The sequence below is a fragment of the Glycine max genome, chromosome 7, assembly GCF_000004515.6.
Source record: "Glycine max cultivar Williams 82 chromosome 7, Glycine_max_v4.0, whole genome shotgun sequence".
Classification (NCBI taxonomy): Eukaryota; Viridiplantae; Streptophyta; class Magnoliopsida; order Fabales; family Fabaceae; genus Glycine; species Glycine max.
In genome coordinates this window covers 10,563,537-10,580,180 of record NC_038243.2, presented here as the reverse complement: position 1 = coordinate 10,580,180, position 16,644 = coordinate 10,563,537, and the positions used below count along the sequence as shown (strand labels likewise).

General features: G+C 31.3%; 1 protein-coding gene across 2 annotated transcripts; it reads right to left on the bottom strand.

Annotated features, from left to right (window-relative positions):
• Positions 1-898: 898 nt before the first annotated feature.
• LOC100782863 (GATA transcription factor 2) lies at positions 899-3,805 on the bottom strand. Of its 2 annotated transcripts, XM_006583487.3 has the most exons (3): positions 3,406-3,664; positions 2,070-2,622; positions 899-1,227 (listed from the first exon to the last, which is right to left on the bottom strand). In XM_006583487.3, exons 1-2 carry the CDS (start codon positions 3,574-3,576, stop codon positions 2,080-2,082), a joined length of 714 nt encoding a protein of 237 aa, XP_006583550.2. In that variant the 5' UTR covers positions 3,577-3,664; the 3' UTR covers positions 899-1,227; positions 2,070-2,079. The 2 variants fall into 2 exon arrangements, with proteins under 2 accessions (XP_006583550.2, XP_003530174.4); XM_003530126.4 differs by lacking the exon at positions 899-1,227 and having other exon boundaries at positions 1,667-2,622; positions 3,406-3,805.
• Between the last annotated feature and the right edge of the window lie 12,839 nt (positions 3,806-16,644).

Sequence of the window (16,644 nt, the reverse complement as noted above, 5' to 3'; positions counted from 1 at the left end):
GAAAAACTAAATATGAAAAAAAATGAAACAAATAACAATATATCTAAAAAGTAATATCTTTCCAAAACCAAACAACTCTAAAAATTTAAACACAAATCTATTAGCACAAAAATTAATTGATATTTTATACAAATATAAAAAATGAAATAAGAAATTACACAGCTGATTCAATATTTTTTGCTTCATTTATTTCAATGGACAAGTCATTAACATTTTGTTTAGCATATCTAAGTCAACTTTGGACACAAATGAGAGTTTTAACAAGATTCGAGAAACTATGAAATTAATCTAGAATTTTACCCCTATACCAAATGTAGACTGAGTAGGAATGACCAATATATCTCTGATCATAGAGAAAATAACATAATATTTGAATACTTTTAATTTCCATCAATTCAAGATGTCAAACTCAGGTGATCATCTTCAAAATCATCCTCCAAATATCTATCTAACTAAATTTTTTTTTACCTCACCTTGTTTTTTCTTTATTTTCATTCTAAATTCATCATCCCGATCATTATCCTTATCACATTTGTCATCATCACATTGTGAGATCATGTTTGAAGCTAACATACTAAAATTAATTGAATTGCTACTAGGATGAGAAAAGAAATGCTCTAATACATATTGTTGAATCAATTTGTGAATGAGGTCTTTCAAATTTTTTATCATGTTCATACTCTTTTCAACACCATACATGTCATTAAAACAAATTTTTTTTCATCAAGTCAAATTATTTTTAGTTTTAATATATATATATATATATATATATATATATATATATATATATTTATATTTTAATTATGGGTTGACGAGTTGAATCAACGAGTCAACGGATATAAACATCTAAATCCATAATTTAACTCATACATAAATAATTTTAATCCGTACAATTTGATTTTAACTCAAATATAAAAATAATTTATTCAAATTAATTCAAATTCAAACGTATCTCCTGCAATCACTCCTAGTGAAAATGCAGCAAATGACAGTTGAAGCTTTAAAACCGTAACAGTAAAGACAATTTTTTTCCCTTTTCCCACGAAGGTCACTTCTCTTCTCCTCGACATAAAAAAGAAAAAAAAAAAAATCAACCCTTCACTCAATTTGAGATCAGAGAGAGAGCATAAATAAACAGCCAAGAAACAAATAGCGCTATCTCTGCTTCACCGTTTATGGCACTCATTTATTGAGCAATTCATTAGATAATAATGGATGGATGGATACCTGCACCGCAATAGTGATAGTAATATAACAGTTATGTAGTTTTATACAATAAAGTAAAACTAAGGCAGTGAAAAAATAATGTTATCAAATTTATTTTCATAAACCTAACAATGAATACATAAAAAGGAGAGCGCACTAAACTCAATTTCTTAGGTAAAATTTCGTATTCAAATTTTGTAAATAGAATTTTAAAAAAAATCCTATCATGGTCCATTAAATTTTTTAATAAAAATTAATTATCAATAAATTAAAATTAATAAATATTTTATATCAATAAAATATTAATCTCTAAAATAATTACAAGAAATAACATATTCTAAAATTTTAGGTCAAATACTTAACCCAAATTTACAATTATCATACACAATATTTGTAAGTTCATAATAAAAAAAATGTTAATTAATCCCTAATATGACAATTAACTGCTAAATATGTCAAATAGTCCCCAATGAGTTAATCAACTTCTAATTTGTAAATTAACTCATTACATGTATCCCTGCATTAATGACATCTCCCTAAACATAGACTCATCCACATTAAACAAGAAAAAAATACAACAATAAACTAAGTAGTGTCAAATTTTGGTATAGACTTAGTATCTAGAATTTGGCATTGACCAGTAACAAAATTTAAAAAATTACGAGTAAAATTCATTAAATAACAAATTAGATTTACAAAACTTCGTGATATTTCTTTTTTTAGGCAAAAACATTGTGATGTAGATTACCAGCATTTCTCCTTATGAAACTAGTAAAAATGGAAAAAAAAATTCATTTTTTTATTTACTGATAATATTCTGAAGACATTAGTCATCATTAATTATAAAAGAAGGAAGCACCGACAAAGGACACGTCAGCAAACTTTGAAATCGTGGTGGTTGTGAGTGTGACGGTGGCATTGCTCTTGTTGTAATTGTTGTTGTTGTTGGTGGCGGAGCAGCTCCTTCTGGCGACGGAGCTCCATGACCTTGCGGTGCGAGTTCGAATGCTGAGTCAGCACGAACGTAGGGCTCGCCGCGGGTCGGTATTCGGGTACGAGCCGACCCGACTTGAACCGAACCCCGCACGCGTTGCACAGCGTCTTCGGTCCCAGCGGTCCCGCGCGCCACTGCGGCGTCTTCTCCGAGGCACAGTGGCTGCACCGCCGCACGCCGCCGTCGCCGGTAACCGACCCTTCCCTCCTCGCTCTCGATTTTCCCGCCACCGCTGAAGAACATGGAATGTTTGAAGATAATGAAGATTTGGGATATTCGTTATTATCGTTTCTGTTGTTATTGTTGGAGAGAAACGACGTCGAGTGGGATCCAATCGATGCGGTTGCTGGGAAGCTGTGAAACGACGTCGCGTCGTCGTCCACGAACTGGGAGAGCCACTCCAGCTCCGCCGCTTCGTCGGTCTATGGAATGGAACACACATAGACAGCGAAATTAAAAATCTGTTTGCAAGGAAATGAAAGTAGAGAGAGAGAAAAAAAATTGAAAAGATAAAAATAAAAAAATAGAAGAAAAATTGACTTTAAAAGATAAAAATTAAAAAAAAATATTTTTCTTTCAATATAAATTTTAATTTTTTTTCTTCTTTTTTTTTCCTCACTATCAAACCTTAGGTGAGAAAAAAAATAAATGAGCAAATAAATAATACTCCAACAAAAAGTAAATGATAATATTGTACTAATTACAACAATGAATTTATTAATTTTTAAGATAATAATTTTCAATTAAATTTTATAATGACGTTGCATAACTTTTTTTTTCCAAAAAATTTCGCCCTTTTACTAATTTTATTAAGAAACAGTCGATATTCATAGAAATAAAACAACCACAGATCAATTGATTTTCCCACTCCATAATCTCCCTTTTACCTATTTATTATAAGACTATTGAATTATTGTATGGATAGTTATATTAATAATCATTTTTTATTAATTGATAACTTAAAAAAACACATAAAAAATAAGTGAAATTAAAATAAAATGTAAAAACTTTGTTAGATAAACTATGGATTAATAAAAAAACATTTTCAAGTGTTATTTTTACCAATAACTATTATAAAAGTATCACAACGTATATATAAGTATTGATTGGACTATATATATGAAGGTAAAAACTAGCACATAATAATAGCATTTTAATTTAAATAGATGTAATGAAAGAATGAGTAGTGGTAGTAGTAGGGTTACCGGAACGGAAGGGAAATTGAAGAAGAGATTGGCGTCGTCGTGGGAGATTAATGGAGAGTTTTGCGGAGGAGGAAGGTGGTGGTGGGTGTCGGTGGTGATGTTGGAGAAATCTAGAAAATCATCAATATGTAAGCAATCTGAAGGGGTGGAAAAGGAACCGTACAAGTCCATTGTTTTTCTTTCTTTCTTGTGTTGGTTGGTTTTGTTGATAGAGAGAGTTGTGTTTGTTTGGGGGTTGGGATAGAGAGAGATAAGAGGGTTGGTTGGTTTGATATATTGATGGAGAGGGGGCAGAGGCACGTGCGAGGAGCATGCACTCATCACTCACACTAACTCAACAGTGTAACTCACACGCACTCTCATGAATGAAAAGTCTACTTAATTGAAAAAACTAACATGCAAGTTGGAATTCATGGTAAGCAACTCTAATGCATGTCGGCAATTTCTTACCACCTCAGTCGGATCTGGTTTTTTTTTTTTTAATTTCTTCTTAAGTTATTCTTATATTGTCTCTTCAAAATAATATCATTTTCTTGATTTTCATTTAATGCATTTATTATTAAATATTAATATAATTATTATGCAACTTCATTTTGAATAAACAATACAGAAATAATTTGAAAAAAAAAATAACAAAGAAACCAAATCACACCTCAACCATCCACAAAATATACATAATAAGCTTTTTTTTATTACGAGAGCTCCTGGACACTCTCTCCAAAGATATTACTTATCATATCAAATAACTTATTTAATCTTTTATTTTATTTCTTTTAAGTTTTATTTAAAAAAATTATTTTAATTTTATATCTTTTTTAAAAAATTCAAAATAATCATTCTATTCATTTAATATTAACACATTAATAAAATAAAAATATTAAAGATTAAACACGGTCACGTGTTCACTGTTCAAAGACAGACAACTGCTTCCAACTGGCTCTCACTCACTCGCCTCTTTGAATGTGAAAACAACAAAACACATATAGCAAAAGGACAAAAGACGGTTAGTTTCACAATTCACGAATCATTGATTATCCCCACAAGGCACGTGTGGAAACCACAACTCATGGGTCAATAACCATACTTTTTCTTTGGTTTTTCTATCGATTATTAGTTTATTACAACATTTTTTTTTTGTTGCAAGGGTACTCTCAACGTGGTACATTGTCCTTTTCTTAGGTACGGTGCTTGATTGAATTTGATTGATGGTTTCATTTTTTTTTATTTTTTGATTGATTAGTTGATTCGACCTTGTGTTTTCCATGTTTGTGTTCCTAGTGCAATAATCAACTATTGCATTTGCCAAAACATACGATGAAACCGTAAAATTTAGGTCCTCTAAAATAATAAATAAAGATGGTAAGTATCTTTTATCATATCATTGGTATTTTCTATGATTAATTTTTATTAGAAAATCTCAATAATTAACTTTTTTAATAAAAAAAATTTAATTATATTTTTTCATTTACAAATCTCAAATTTAAAATTTTATTTGAGAAAATCGAATCAAATAGCACATAGGTTAATAATTTGTTAATAAAGGTTGTAAGAGCATCTTTCAACCAGAGGTGTTTTGTGGGTTTCTTAGCCTAAGAAATGATTTTTTGTGAGTTCTTCAGCGTTGGAGCAAATTGACGTGGCAATATAGATTTCTTTAGCTAGTGGACGATGCTTTTCTTATGTAAGGAATCGTTTCTTACCAATAAAAAAATTATTATTTTCATAAAATTCGTACTCTCCAACCATTAACTGAATTAAGGATAAATTTGCAGAGATGAAGCAAACAAAGAAGATGAACAATTCTATCAAACCAGATTAAACAGATGAAGCAAACAAAGAGATGAAATTTCACAAAAAAAATACATTTTTTTTCAAACAAATCAAATCACCTAATGCAATCTCAACTCAGAATAAAATACAAACCAAATTAAAGAGTACGAACAATGATAATGAACGGAGTACGAATAGCTCACGAACTCCAACGACGTTGTTCTAACCAACTTCAAGCATTGCTCGTTGTTCTTCAGTCCCACCAAAATTGCCTCCATCATCACCAACGATGGTTGCATGAGAGAGCGGCTATGGTTGTGCAAGCAAGCGAGGATGGTGGCACGAGAGGGTGACAACGATTGTGCTAGGGAGTGGGGTTGTCGTGGTTACAAGGGAGCGACACTGGTGGCTTGAGGGACAAACGCGATTGTGCGAGGAAGCGACATCGATGGCTAAGGGGCAGTGATGACTGCGTTAGGGAGTAGCAAAACTGATGGCTCGGAGGGTGGTTGCAAAACGAAGAAGGAAGAAGAAGGAGGAGGAGGGAGAAAAGGAAAAGGGAAGAAGAAGGAATGAAAGGTGTGGATATTGCAAAATGATGGTGGGTGGTGTTTTTTTTTTTCCAAAGAAAAAATGAAATTGAAATGTTGGGGAAGGAGAAGGAAGGTTCTAAAAAACAAATGGTGGGTGAAGTTTTTGTTTTTCGAAAACTGAAAAAAAATTATTTTATTTGAATAATAATTAATTTATAATAAAAAATTATAAATGTGTGAATTTTTTTAAGTTTCTTGCATTTTTTTAGCATTAGAGTAAAATTGTATATGAATTTCTTAGAAGTGACATAATACTATAGGGACTAAAAAAATATTACGGGACCACAAAAGGATTATTAAAATAACTCATATAAAAAACTTGCAATAAAAATATCCTAAATATTTCATAATTATATATTATATTATTCTATCTGATCCCTAATATAAAATCCTTATAAGAAAATTATATATAGCAATAAAATAGGTAAGTTAATTAATTTTTTAAAATATTATTAATGTATGAATTTGGCATTTTTAGTATTCTGGTGTGAATTTTATAAAAAAAAGTATTACTGAATTTTTTAATTAATTGGGAGAATTGGTAAGTTGTCATTACGAAGGACGATTTCACTTGCATAGAAATCGTGCTTGCAAACATGATTTTGCTTTTTTGTCCTTTTTAATGAACTATGAAGAAATTGTGCACATGAATATGATTTCAATTTTTTTTACTAAATTAATTGAAATCATGCTTGGATTGACGATTTCATTGAAATTTTATAATATTAAACTAAACTCATCTTTGGAGGGACAATTTTAGCTATTCATTTTTTAAAAAATTTCATTAATTTAAAATGTTTTTTTTAATTTTGCATAAAATTAGGGTATTTAAATAAAAACTAAAATAAAATAAAATAAAATTAATTTAAATTATAATTATAATAATAAATTTAAATAGTTAAAAAACACTTAAAATGAATAAACTAAAATTCGACGATAATAATCAGTAAGATCAAATATTAGTCATATATATAATGAAATGGATGAATCAATTTTAAATAAGTCTAAGAAAAATACTTAAGGTATCAAAATGAAAGATATTATCTTAATAATCATCCATTTCGGCCATGAAATATATAAAATATCTCGTGATATTTTATCTTCTTTTCATTTCCATGCTTAATTAGTTAGTGTAAGCTGTATAAAATTTTGCTAACTTATGCCTTTATTATTAACATACTTTTTTCTTATATTTTTATAAATTAATAACTAATCATTTGTAACTTTATACAAAAATAAAACCCATTTTAAATTAACAAAAATAAAAAGAGCCAAAATTGTCACGGCAAAGATGAATTTTATTTAATATTATAAAATTACCTTGAAATTGTCCGTCCAAGCACGATTTCACTTTATTTACGTAAAAAAAAATTAAAAACTGAAATCGTGTTCACGTGCAAGATTTCTTTAGGAGTTCATAAAAAAAGAAAAAGAAAAATGGAACACGTATTTGCAAGCAAGATTTCTATGAAAGTGAAATCGCCTTGGCAACGACGACTTATCCATTGTCGTAATTAATTCAAAAACTACACATTTCGGTAATTTCTTGAAAAATTACACCACATTCGTAAAGAGGCCGTATGAATTTTATCTTTACTAATAATCATTAACTCATTATTGATGTAAATTAAAACATAAAGTTTAACAGCAGGAAAGTTGTAAACATCTATCCATTTTAAAGTGAATTGAGGTGAAGTTAAAGGTATAATAATTGATGTCATGAGAATGGTAATGAAAAATAGGGAGAAGCAAAAATAAAAAAATATGCATCCTCTATATGTTTGGTCTTGACAGAATTCAAAGATGGATTTTTTTCATGCGCTTGACATAAACTATCATATAAAAATTGATAAATAGTAGGGTTCAATTTCTAGTCATGAGAATGAAAAAACAATTATTAGAAGAGATAAAATCGACCTTTCTAATCTCTATGGCTCGAAAAAGTATTATTTTTTTACTACTGGTTGAAAGATATCATTAGTGTAAACAAAAATAAAACTATTCCTATGAGTTATCATGATTATCTTATAAAAATAAATTTAAAATATTTTATGGACTAATAGTAAGATATCATATAAGTTCTCTCAAATACTCTCATAAATTCTTGAAACATAACATAAGTCCAAACAAACAAAATGTTTATAAGTTCTTCTAGACTATCCTTAAAAAAAAAGCTCTTCTAAACAAGGCCAAGATAGATTCTTAAATCAACATGATATTTGCACAATCTTTAATAAAAAAAATTGAATACATAGAATCAAATTCTTTTAACTTAGTGGAGATCTTTCCATGATTTATTTATTCTATGAATTGAAGGTTGTTAATTAAATTGCTGTTTTACTGCATTAATTAATGACAACTAAGACACAATTGATGTTAATATTTTTACTAATAATTACCAATTTGAAACTCAATTATTATAGCTAATGTCGACTTTTTGTTATAGATATCTTTTTATTTGAGACATAATTGAACTATAGGACAAACAAATGCTAAATTCATTTCCCTTGTTTACTGAATATACCCTTATTTATGTAATTTTGATAATTTTTCCCAAAATACGGCCCATTCATGTTCAAGCAAATTTTAGGATAAACCATCAAGTAAATGGTTCAATTGGTGATGAGTTATTTTAAAATGAAATTTTAAATTAAATAGAATATCATAATTAGGGGTGTTCAAAAAAACTTATTCGGATTGAATCGAATTGTAACTGAACTTAAACCGAATTGGTTTTTTTCCGAACTAGTTAAAAAAATTGAATGTACTATTTTATAAAATCAATCCAGCTATAAAACCAGTTCGGTGAATTGAATTGATTTTTATTTAAGTATTTTAAAAAAATAGTTTAAAAACTAGTTCAAAAATCAATTCAAAACTGGTTTGGATATTATAATTAGTTAAAAATTGGTTAAAAACTAGTTCAGTTCAGAATCAGTCTTTTTAAACCAGTTTGATTCTAAATCAGTTTGACTATTTGGATATAAAATCGAACCAATTAAAACAATTTGAAACCAATTCGATTTGGTTTTTTTACCGAACTAGTTTTTACACATTCTAGTAGTAATTGACATTAATGACCCCGTAAAGTAAGTGAACCAAAAGATGTTGGCCCCGGTAAAAATGTATGTTTCCTAGTTGTGCTCTCACTACCACAAAACATTCATTTTACGACGCACAATCTACGACGGTTGTATAGGAACCGGCTTAAAAAGTGGTACGGTAGCATTTTTATAATTATTGTAAGGATCAGAGCATTTTACGACACACATTCTAAGACGGTAATTGAAAACTGTCTTAGAATGTTATATGTAATTAAATTTACGACGGGTTTTAATAAAAACTGTTGTAATTCAAAAAAAAAAAAAGCAAAACACGCAGCAGCGTCCTCCCACCTTCTCATTTTCGCATAGAACCCTAGTTCTTGAACCTTCCTCCCTGTTGGCCTCCACTCAACCTCGACATCTCTCGAACTTTCTCAGCTGACCCTCTCACTCTCACGCTCTCAAACGTATTCGTTCAGATCGTTACAATCAAAACCAGGAGGTTGTAGAAGCTGGTTGAGTTCATTCGAGAGTGAGCGCGAGAGGCCGGGGAAGGAGCACAAAGGATGGTTCATAATGGTTAACGATCTTTCCGGTTCACTGGTGGCCGCAACTTCCATGGTCACACCTTTCACCGCTTCGCCCGGTTCGGACCAATGAATTCACTGGGAAGGGCGCGATAGGGCAGGTCTACTAGGTCATTGGTGTCGTCGTCGATGTCAGATTCGATGAGGGTTTGCCTCTGATCATGACCGCGCTGGAGGTTTTGGATCACTCGTCGAGGCTTGTGTTGGAGGTGGCACAACATTTGGGTGAAGGCGTTGTCCGAACCATTGTTATGGATGCCTCAGAAGGTGTTGTTAGAGGCTGGCACGTTCTCAACACTGGCTCCCTTATTATCGTAAATACCTAATAACTTGTTATTTATTATTAGCTCAACCTTTCATTTGGTGAATTTTGCTTTGCTACTGTGTTTGGATTTGATTTGATTTTGGTATCCGAGTTGGGGTTTCTGAGATTTATTGACTTTTTTGGTTTTGGATATCTGATTTTTCGGAGCAATGAGATTTAAAGTTGTAGGTTTATGTTTTGGATCTGGAAAAAAATCACCTACTTTTGTAATTAAGGAAGTGTTTGTAAAGATTGATCATTTTTTTTATTTTGAAAAAAATTGATGTGATGTTGTTGTTTTGGGTTTATATAGTACAGAGATGTATGCGAGAGGGTAATGACTTGTATAGAGGTGGTTTCTCTGTGTTTGCTGGTGTTGGAGAACGAACCCGAGAAGGTAATGACTTGTACAGAGAAATGATTGAGATTGGTGTCATTAAGCTTGATGATAAGCAGGTGCATTGAATGCATTTCATGGCATTTTTAGTATTCTTCATAATACTTTCATTTGGGTATTTTATTAATTTTGTCTAAAATGGTTGTTTCATGGTATTAGACTGAAAACAAGTGTGCTTTTGTGTATCGTCAAATGAATGAGCCCCCTGGTGCTCGTGCCCGTGTTGGTCTTACTGGGCTTACTATGGCTAAACACTTCCGTGATGCTAAAGGGCAAGATGTGCTTCTTTTCATAGACAACATTTTCCGTTTTACCCAAGTAAGTGTCCTTTGGCAAACTTGTCTAAGATGACTTTTTGTCTTAGGGATGTTGTTTGTTTTATTACTGTTCAGTTTATATTGTGATGTATTGTGTAGGCTAACTCAGATGTGTCTGCTTTGCTTGGTCGTATCCCATCTGCTGTTGGTTACCAACCAACCTTGTCTACTGATCTTGGAGCTCTTCAAGAGCGTATTACAACAACTAAGAAGGGTTCAATTACCTATGTCCAAGCTATCTATGTGCCTGCTGATGACTTGACAGATCCTGCTCCTGCTATCACTTTTGCTCACTTGGATGCCACAACAGTGTTGTCACGACAGGTTTGATTTTGTTTTATTATTTAAATAGTTGATGCAATTACCTTTTTTGTTATCATCATCTAAATATTTTGATTTTGATGATATTTAATAGATCTCCGAGCTTGGTATCTATCCTATTGTTGAGTATTTGCTTAAAGTTCTAATGATACAGATAAATAAAGGGCATCAATATATTCGTTCTCAAGCAGTTTCATATTTCATATACTTGTTTAGACATAATTTTGTCTCATTCTATTTTCAATACGTCTGTATGTGATTAGAAAACATAATTAATTACTTTCTATGATTCACATTGAATGTATATATGACTGTTGGGGTAAGCAGGATGCCACTGAACTTAGAAAACTTGACTTATGGTAAAGAGCAAATTGACATTTATAACAAAACTAACAAATTAACATTTGCTGATAATAAAAAAATAAAAAGCTTAAAGAAACTTTGCATAACTATGAGGTTGAGGCTATGGTTAAACATTATGTAGTCTCTTCACATATATATGACCAGTGTATCAAAATTCTCAGATGAATTGGTTTGTGGAGAAATGCAAGTAACACCAACATATATTATGGCCATACATCATAGAGTTCAAAGTAGAGGAGAAGGGTGCCATAGAAGATCATTTTGATTTGATTGAATAAAAGATGTGATGACAATACCTAACTGCTATATTTATAAAGCTAATTCCTAACAAAATAATATTTCTCTTAACACTAATATTTGTCATTCGATATTTTTAACACAGTGATATCACTTAAATCTTTGAAAGTATACATTTTAATGTCTTGGTTTAGCCTTATCTCTATAGTGTCTTTCTCTATGAATCACATGTCATTGAGGTTTCCTAACTTATTCCAAAGGGATAAGGTGGTATTGTAAATTGAGTTAGACATCATTTTGCAAATACCAATGGTGAAGATATGCGGAAATGAATTGCGAACCTGGTATCCAAATTTCACAGCGATCCAACATGTAATATGTTTGAGATCGTAGTTTTACTAGGACAGGTTTTGGGTCTCTCGGGAAAGGAGAAGATTACGATGCGAAGGGAACTTCTATCACCTCTGATGGTGAGAATGTTCGGAAATGAGTTTTGAACCTGGTGCTCAAATTTCACGACGATCTAACGGTTAACAAGTTTGAGATCGTCATTTTACTGAGACAGGTTTGAGTGTATACGACAAAAAGAAAGGATTTTGGGAGGAGGAGAAGGAAGATAAAGTGCAAAGACCATCGTGAGTCTAAAAACTGACTTAACATTTCTCTATTTATAGTTAAGTACTCTCAACCTATTATTTACTATATTTTCTTTATTTTAATTATTTTATAAAAAAAGATCTCTATTTTATTTCCTATCAAATGAATAAATAAAATATCTTTTTTTTTTCTTCAAACCATTATTTTAATCAATAAAATTATTTCGGCTTATTTATTTAATTATAAAAAAATCTCAACATTTCTCTAAAACTACATTTATTTTTAAATATATATTTTTTTAATTTATTTATGAAAAATGGGGTGTTACAAAAAGCAAAAGCACATTGGTTTGGGATTGAGAGGGAGATCATGCTCTCAATTTCATTGTTGGTTGTATTGTGGTTTAGTTTAACAAAAATGTTACTTGATTGATGTGTAATTATTTTGCTTGTGTGATGTGTAATTATTCATCAATTGACAAAATATAGAACTTTGAATAGATGTTATTAGTGTCGTAGACCTTTTTACATCCAAACTATCTACAAAGAAAGTTATGTTTAACATGAAAGATTTGAGGTATGTACATATCCTAAATGTAAAAGGAAATCATAATTTGTTGTCATATTGTTCTTTTGATGTATCTTATTGATCAATTATGTTTAACACTAAACATTTGGTGTATGTATATTATATTTCATAAATCATGCATCTTGAAAAAATGATTTACCATGTTATTGCTCTTTTGATTGCTCTTACTGTAATGACAATGTAGTGGTGAGGTGTTTAGTTGTACTCTTTGTGATAACCAAACGATGAAATTCCTTAATTATTGTAACGAGAAACTAAATTCTAACTTGACAATAATTATGTTGACACAAACAAGAATTAAGGATACTATAGGTTAAGAAGTACTATGTTTTTTGTATCCCACTTATGTACTGTCATTAAGTCACATTCGTGTTTTGTGATAGTAATGTGGTCGTATTGGTATCAAACTCCTAGCATGGTTCCAAGTTGCTAATCAATGAAGATCTCTACTAGAGATATAAGACTTCAAAAAGAAGTTCAAAGAGTAAAGTTTTGTTGTATTCAATTACATAATTTTAATAATGCTAAGTTCAATGTATTATTTATATTTTTTAATTCTTCCATTGTAGGGGTGGTTCAAATGAAACAAATCAAAGCTTGGACTAACTCAATTCTCTAAAAGTTCCTAGTTTACTGAACCAAACATGTTTATGTATAAGACCCATGTCAATAGTATTTCTCAGGTAATGGGATTAGAGAGGTATCTCTTAATTAAACTGATATATTGTTCTTTCTGAAATTTAAATTTTGTTACAATTCTTTATCAATATTTGTCTTAAATATTTGGAGTAGGAGAAAATTTTTGTGACTATTTGGACTATTGCAAAGTTCAATGTGAGAAATGAAGGGTGGTAATATCAGGGTTGCAACAATGCAACAAAAAATTGATGTGATTGTAGCATTCACCTATATATGTGGGACATATAATGAGAACCTTATTTTAAGATTATTATAGTATTATTTTCTTCTTTCTAAACTTATAATCCAAATTTGTTATAGTATTATACTCTGACTATTTACTCGTAATGCTTTTATTTTTAATTACTTATTCATGAATTTTGTTTACTAGGTATCCGTTTGACATTGAGGTGTACCATGGTAAACAAGTGAAAATTTCACATTTTGGGTTCATAATTGTGCTAAAATCATCGACCAATCAGTTGTTGATCTTAGAAATTTAATGATTCAAGTATGTAGGGAAAAATTTACTTTTTGTAATAATTCATAATTTTAGTATTCTTTTGTATTATTGTTGACTTATAATTGTGACTCTATATTTTTTTGGCAAAAGCACCACTTTAGGCTCATTTTCCAAACTATTTACCAAAAGGAGGTTGTTTTTAAACTATTTATCGAGGGGGTCTATTTTTATTTGCATTGCGACAAAGACAGGAGCACAATTCAACGAGGAGCTAACATGTGGCATTGAGCTGTTGTGCCAACAGCTATGCGTAATGGGTTGCAACAGCTACAGTGGCACAACCACTTTTGGTCAGCATAGGCACAGGTAGGCACATGGTGCAAGGTGCCAGTGCTGCACAGGACACAGTGGCGCAAGTACACATGTGAGGATGTTGCGCCAAACACCCCTTCTTCTTCGCTTATAAATTGAAAATACATGTTCCCTCACTTGCAGCAAACACCCCCCTCTTCCAGCAGCTTCTTTCTTCCCCGTAAGTATTTTGTTGCTCCCTTCCATCCCAACTTGCTCTCTCTCTCTCTTATAGTTTGTTCTCTCTCTCATAATATTTTTATTTCATATTCTTTATTATTGCTAATGGCACTTACATGTTTTAAAATATGTGATATTGTGTTTATATTTAAAATATTTAATGAGCATATTTAATGACATTAAATGACACTTACATGTTTTAAAATAATTATGATTGTGGTTTAGAAATTTATTTGGAATATTAACTTTTTACAATTTTTTGTAATATATGATATTGTGATTTTTTTAAGTTGTCATGTAACTTAATTATTATATGTGAGATTGTAAATGGAATTTTTAAATTGTTTGTGATATTTGTTGTTATTAATAAGGTTTTAAATAAATTTAATTATGTTTGTAATATGCAGTGTATTTGATATGACAAGTTCATCATCCTCCTCATCCAATTTTGATGTGGTATGTGGACCACGTGAAAATGATGTGTTGTGGATGCAAAAGCAACATGTGTCCCAACATAATTGGAACAAGGATGTAGATAAAAAAATTAAGAATGAGGCGAGTGATTCCAACTTATCAAGGTATAGAACAACCACCGGCAGAAATTATTCCTCTGTTACAGCAGTCTGGATTATACACAACAATAAAATTGTATAGAATCAAAATCAATGGAGGAATTGTAAATGTCTTTGTTGAAAGGTGGAGGCCAGAGACACACACATTTCATTTGACGTGTGGGGAGGCCACCATCACACTATAAGATGTGTCTGTGTTGCTAGGTCTTCCTATGGATGACAATCCTTTAATTGGCAGCACAAATATTGATGGGATTGATATGTGTGAACAATACCTTGGAGTCAGGCCAAATGCTAATGCATTGGCTGACGAAAACACATTGAAATTAAGCTGGTTGGCTTCAAAGTTTGCAAATATCCAGGACTATGTGGACGACGAAGAGCACCTCAAAATGTTTGCACGTGCTTGGATTTTGAGATTTATTAGAGGTGTCTTGTTGGTGGATAAAAGTAGTAAAAGAGTCCCCATGAGATATTTGCAATTTCTGGTAGCTTTTAAAGAGTGCAACACTTATGCGTAGGGAACTGCTGCATTGAGTTATTTACACAGAGAGATGTGTAACGCAACAGATTATAATATGCAATCTATTAGCGGTTATGTTCTCTTAATTCAATTGTGGGCATGAGAATGATGCCCTAAATTAGTCCCATCGATTGTGCCTCCACAACAACAAAACAATCCACTTGGCTATAGGTACACAATTTTTAAATTATGGTCTTCATTTATAATTTTAATTATTATTGTATGCAACACATTATTATTTATTGTTGCATAATTTTTATACATATGGTTACAAAAGAGAAATCCTTATATGGCCAGTGATAGTGTGGAACACTGTCGTTTTAAATTAGACACCATGAAAAGAGGTGAGATAATTAAGTAAGTACTAAATTGACCGCATTGACAGTAATGGTCGTTTAAGTTAACTGACCACTTTTGTCCACCTCATTGAGACATAGGATCGTAAGCCTCCTCAACTTCAAACATTGTTCTCTGAATATCATAAATGCAGACAATGTGAGAACAAGCCTTTTCTTGATTTTTTTGAATCTCTTTCATAACTTTCGAGCAATAAATTTGACCGCTTTGTAATTCTCTTTGAGCTTTACAATTGTGGTCTACAAAATATTGTCGACATCTACTATATGTTGACTTCACAAGGGCCGTTATTGGTATGTTGCGACAACCTCTGAAACTTTATTTACATATTCAGATAGATTAGTTATCATATGACCGTACCTACGCCCTCCTCTGTCATATGCCATGGTCCATTTTTCTTTTGAAATCTTGTCGATCCATGTTTTTATGGCAGGACTCAAATCACAAAATTTATCAAAATTCCTATTGAATATATGCTTGCAAGGAGTGTATCCTACTCATTACCAATTACCAATTTCAGTAAAATTATCATAAAAAATAAGATATATTATAAGTCAAATCTTACCTAATTTTTTCAACATTTGTTTTTGTTTCTCATTCTTGAACTTCTAGTTGAAATTGCTTGCGATATGTCACACACAGTAAACATGATAAGCATAGAGAGGTTGCCACCCAAGTGCTTCATTAGCAACGAATGACTCTATACTTGCATGACGATCAGAAATGAGACATATACCATCTTTATCTGTGACATGTTCACGCAAGTGTGCCAAAAATCATGACCATGCTATTAATGTTTCTCCCTCAACCACAGCAAATGCGAGCGAAAGAACATGGCTATTTCCATCTTGTGTTGTTGCCATTAACAATGTCCCATGATATTTTGCACACAAGAATGTACCGTCAACTTGTATGATTGGCTTGTAATACTTGAAAGTCTCTTTACATTGACCGCAAGTCCAAAATACTCTATGGAACTGACGGTATTCACGACTCA

Coding starts and splice junctions, on each gene's coding strand:
- LOC100782863 (XM_003530126.4), bottom strand. CDS start 3,726: ATGAGTGCATGCTCCTCGCACGTGCCTCTGCCCCCTCTCCATCAATAT. Junction 2,623..3,405: donor TCAATTTCCCTTCCGTTCCG/GTAACCCTACTA, acceptor TCCATTCCATAG/ACCGACGAAGCGGCGGAGCT.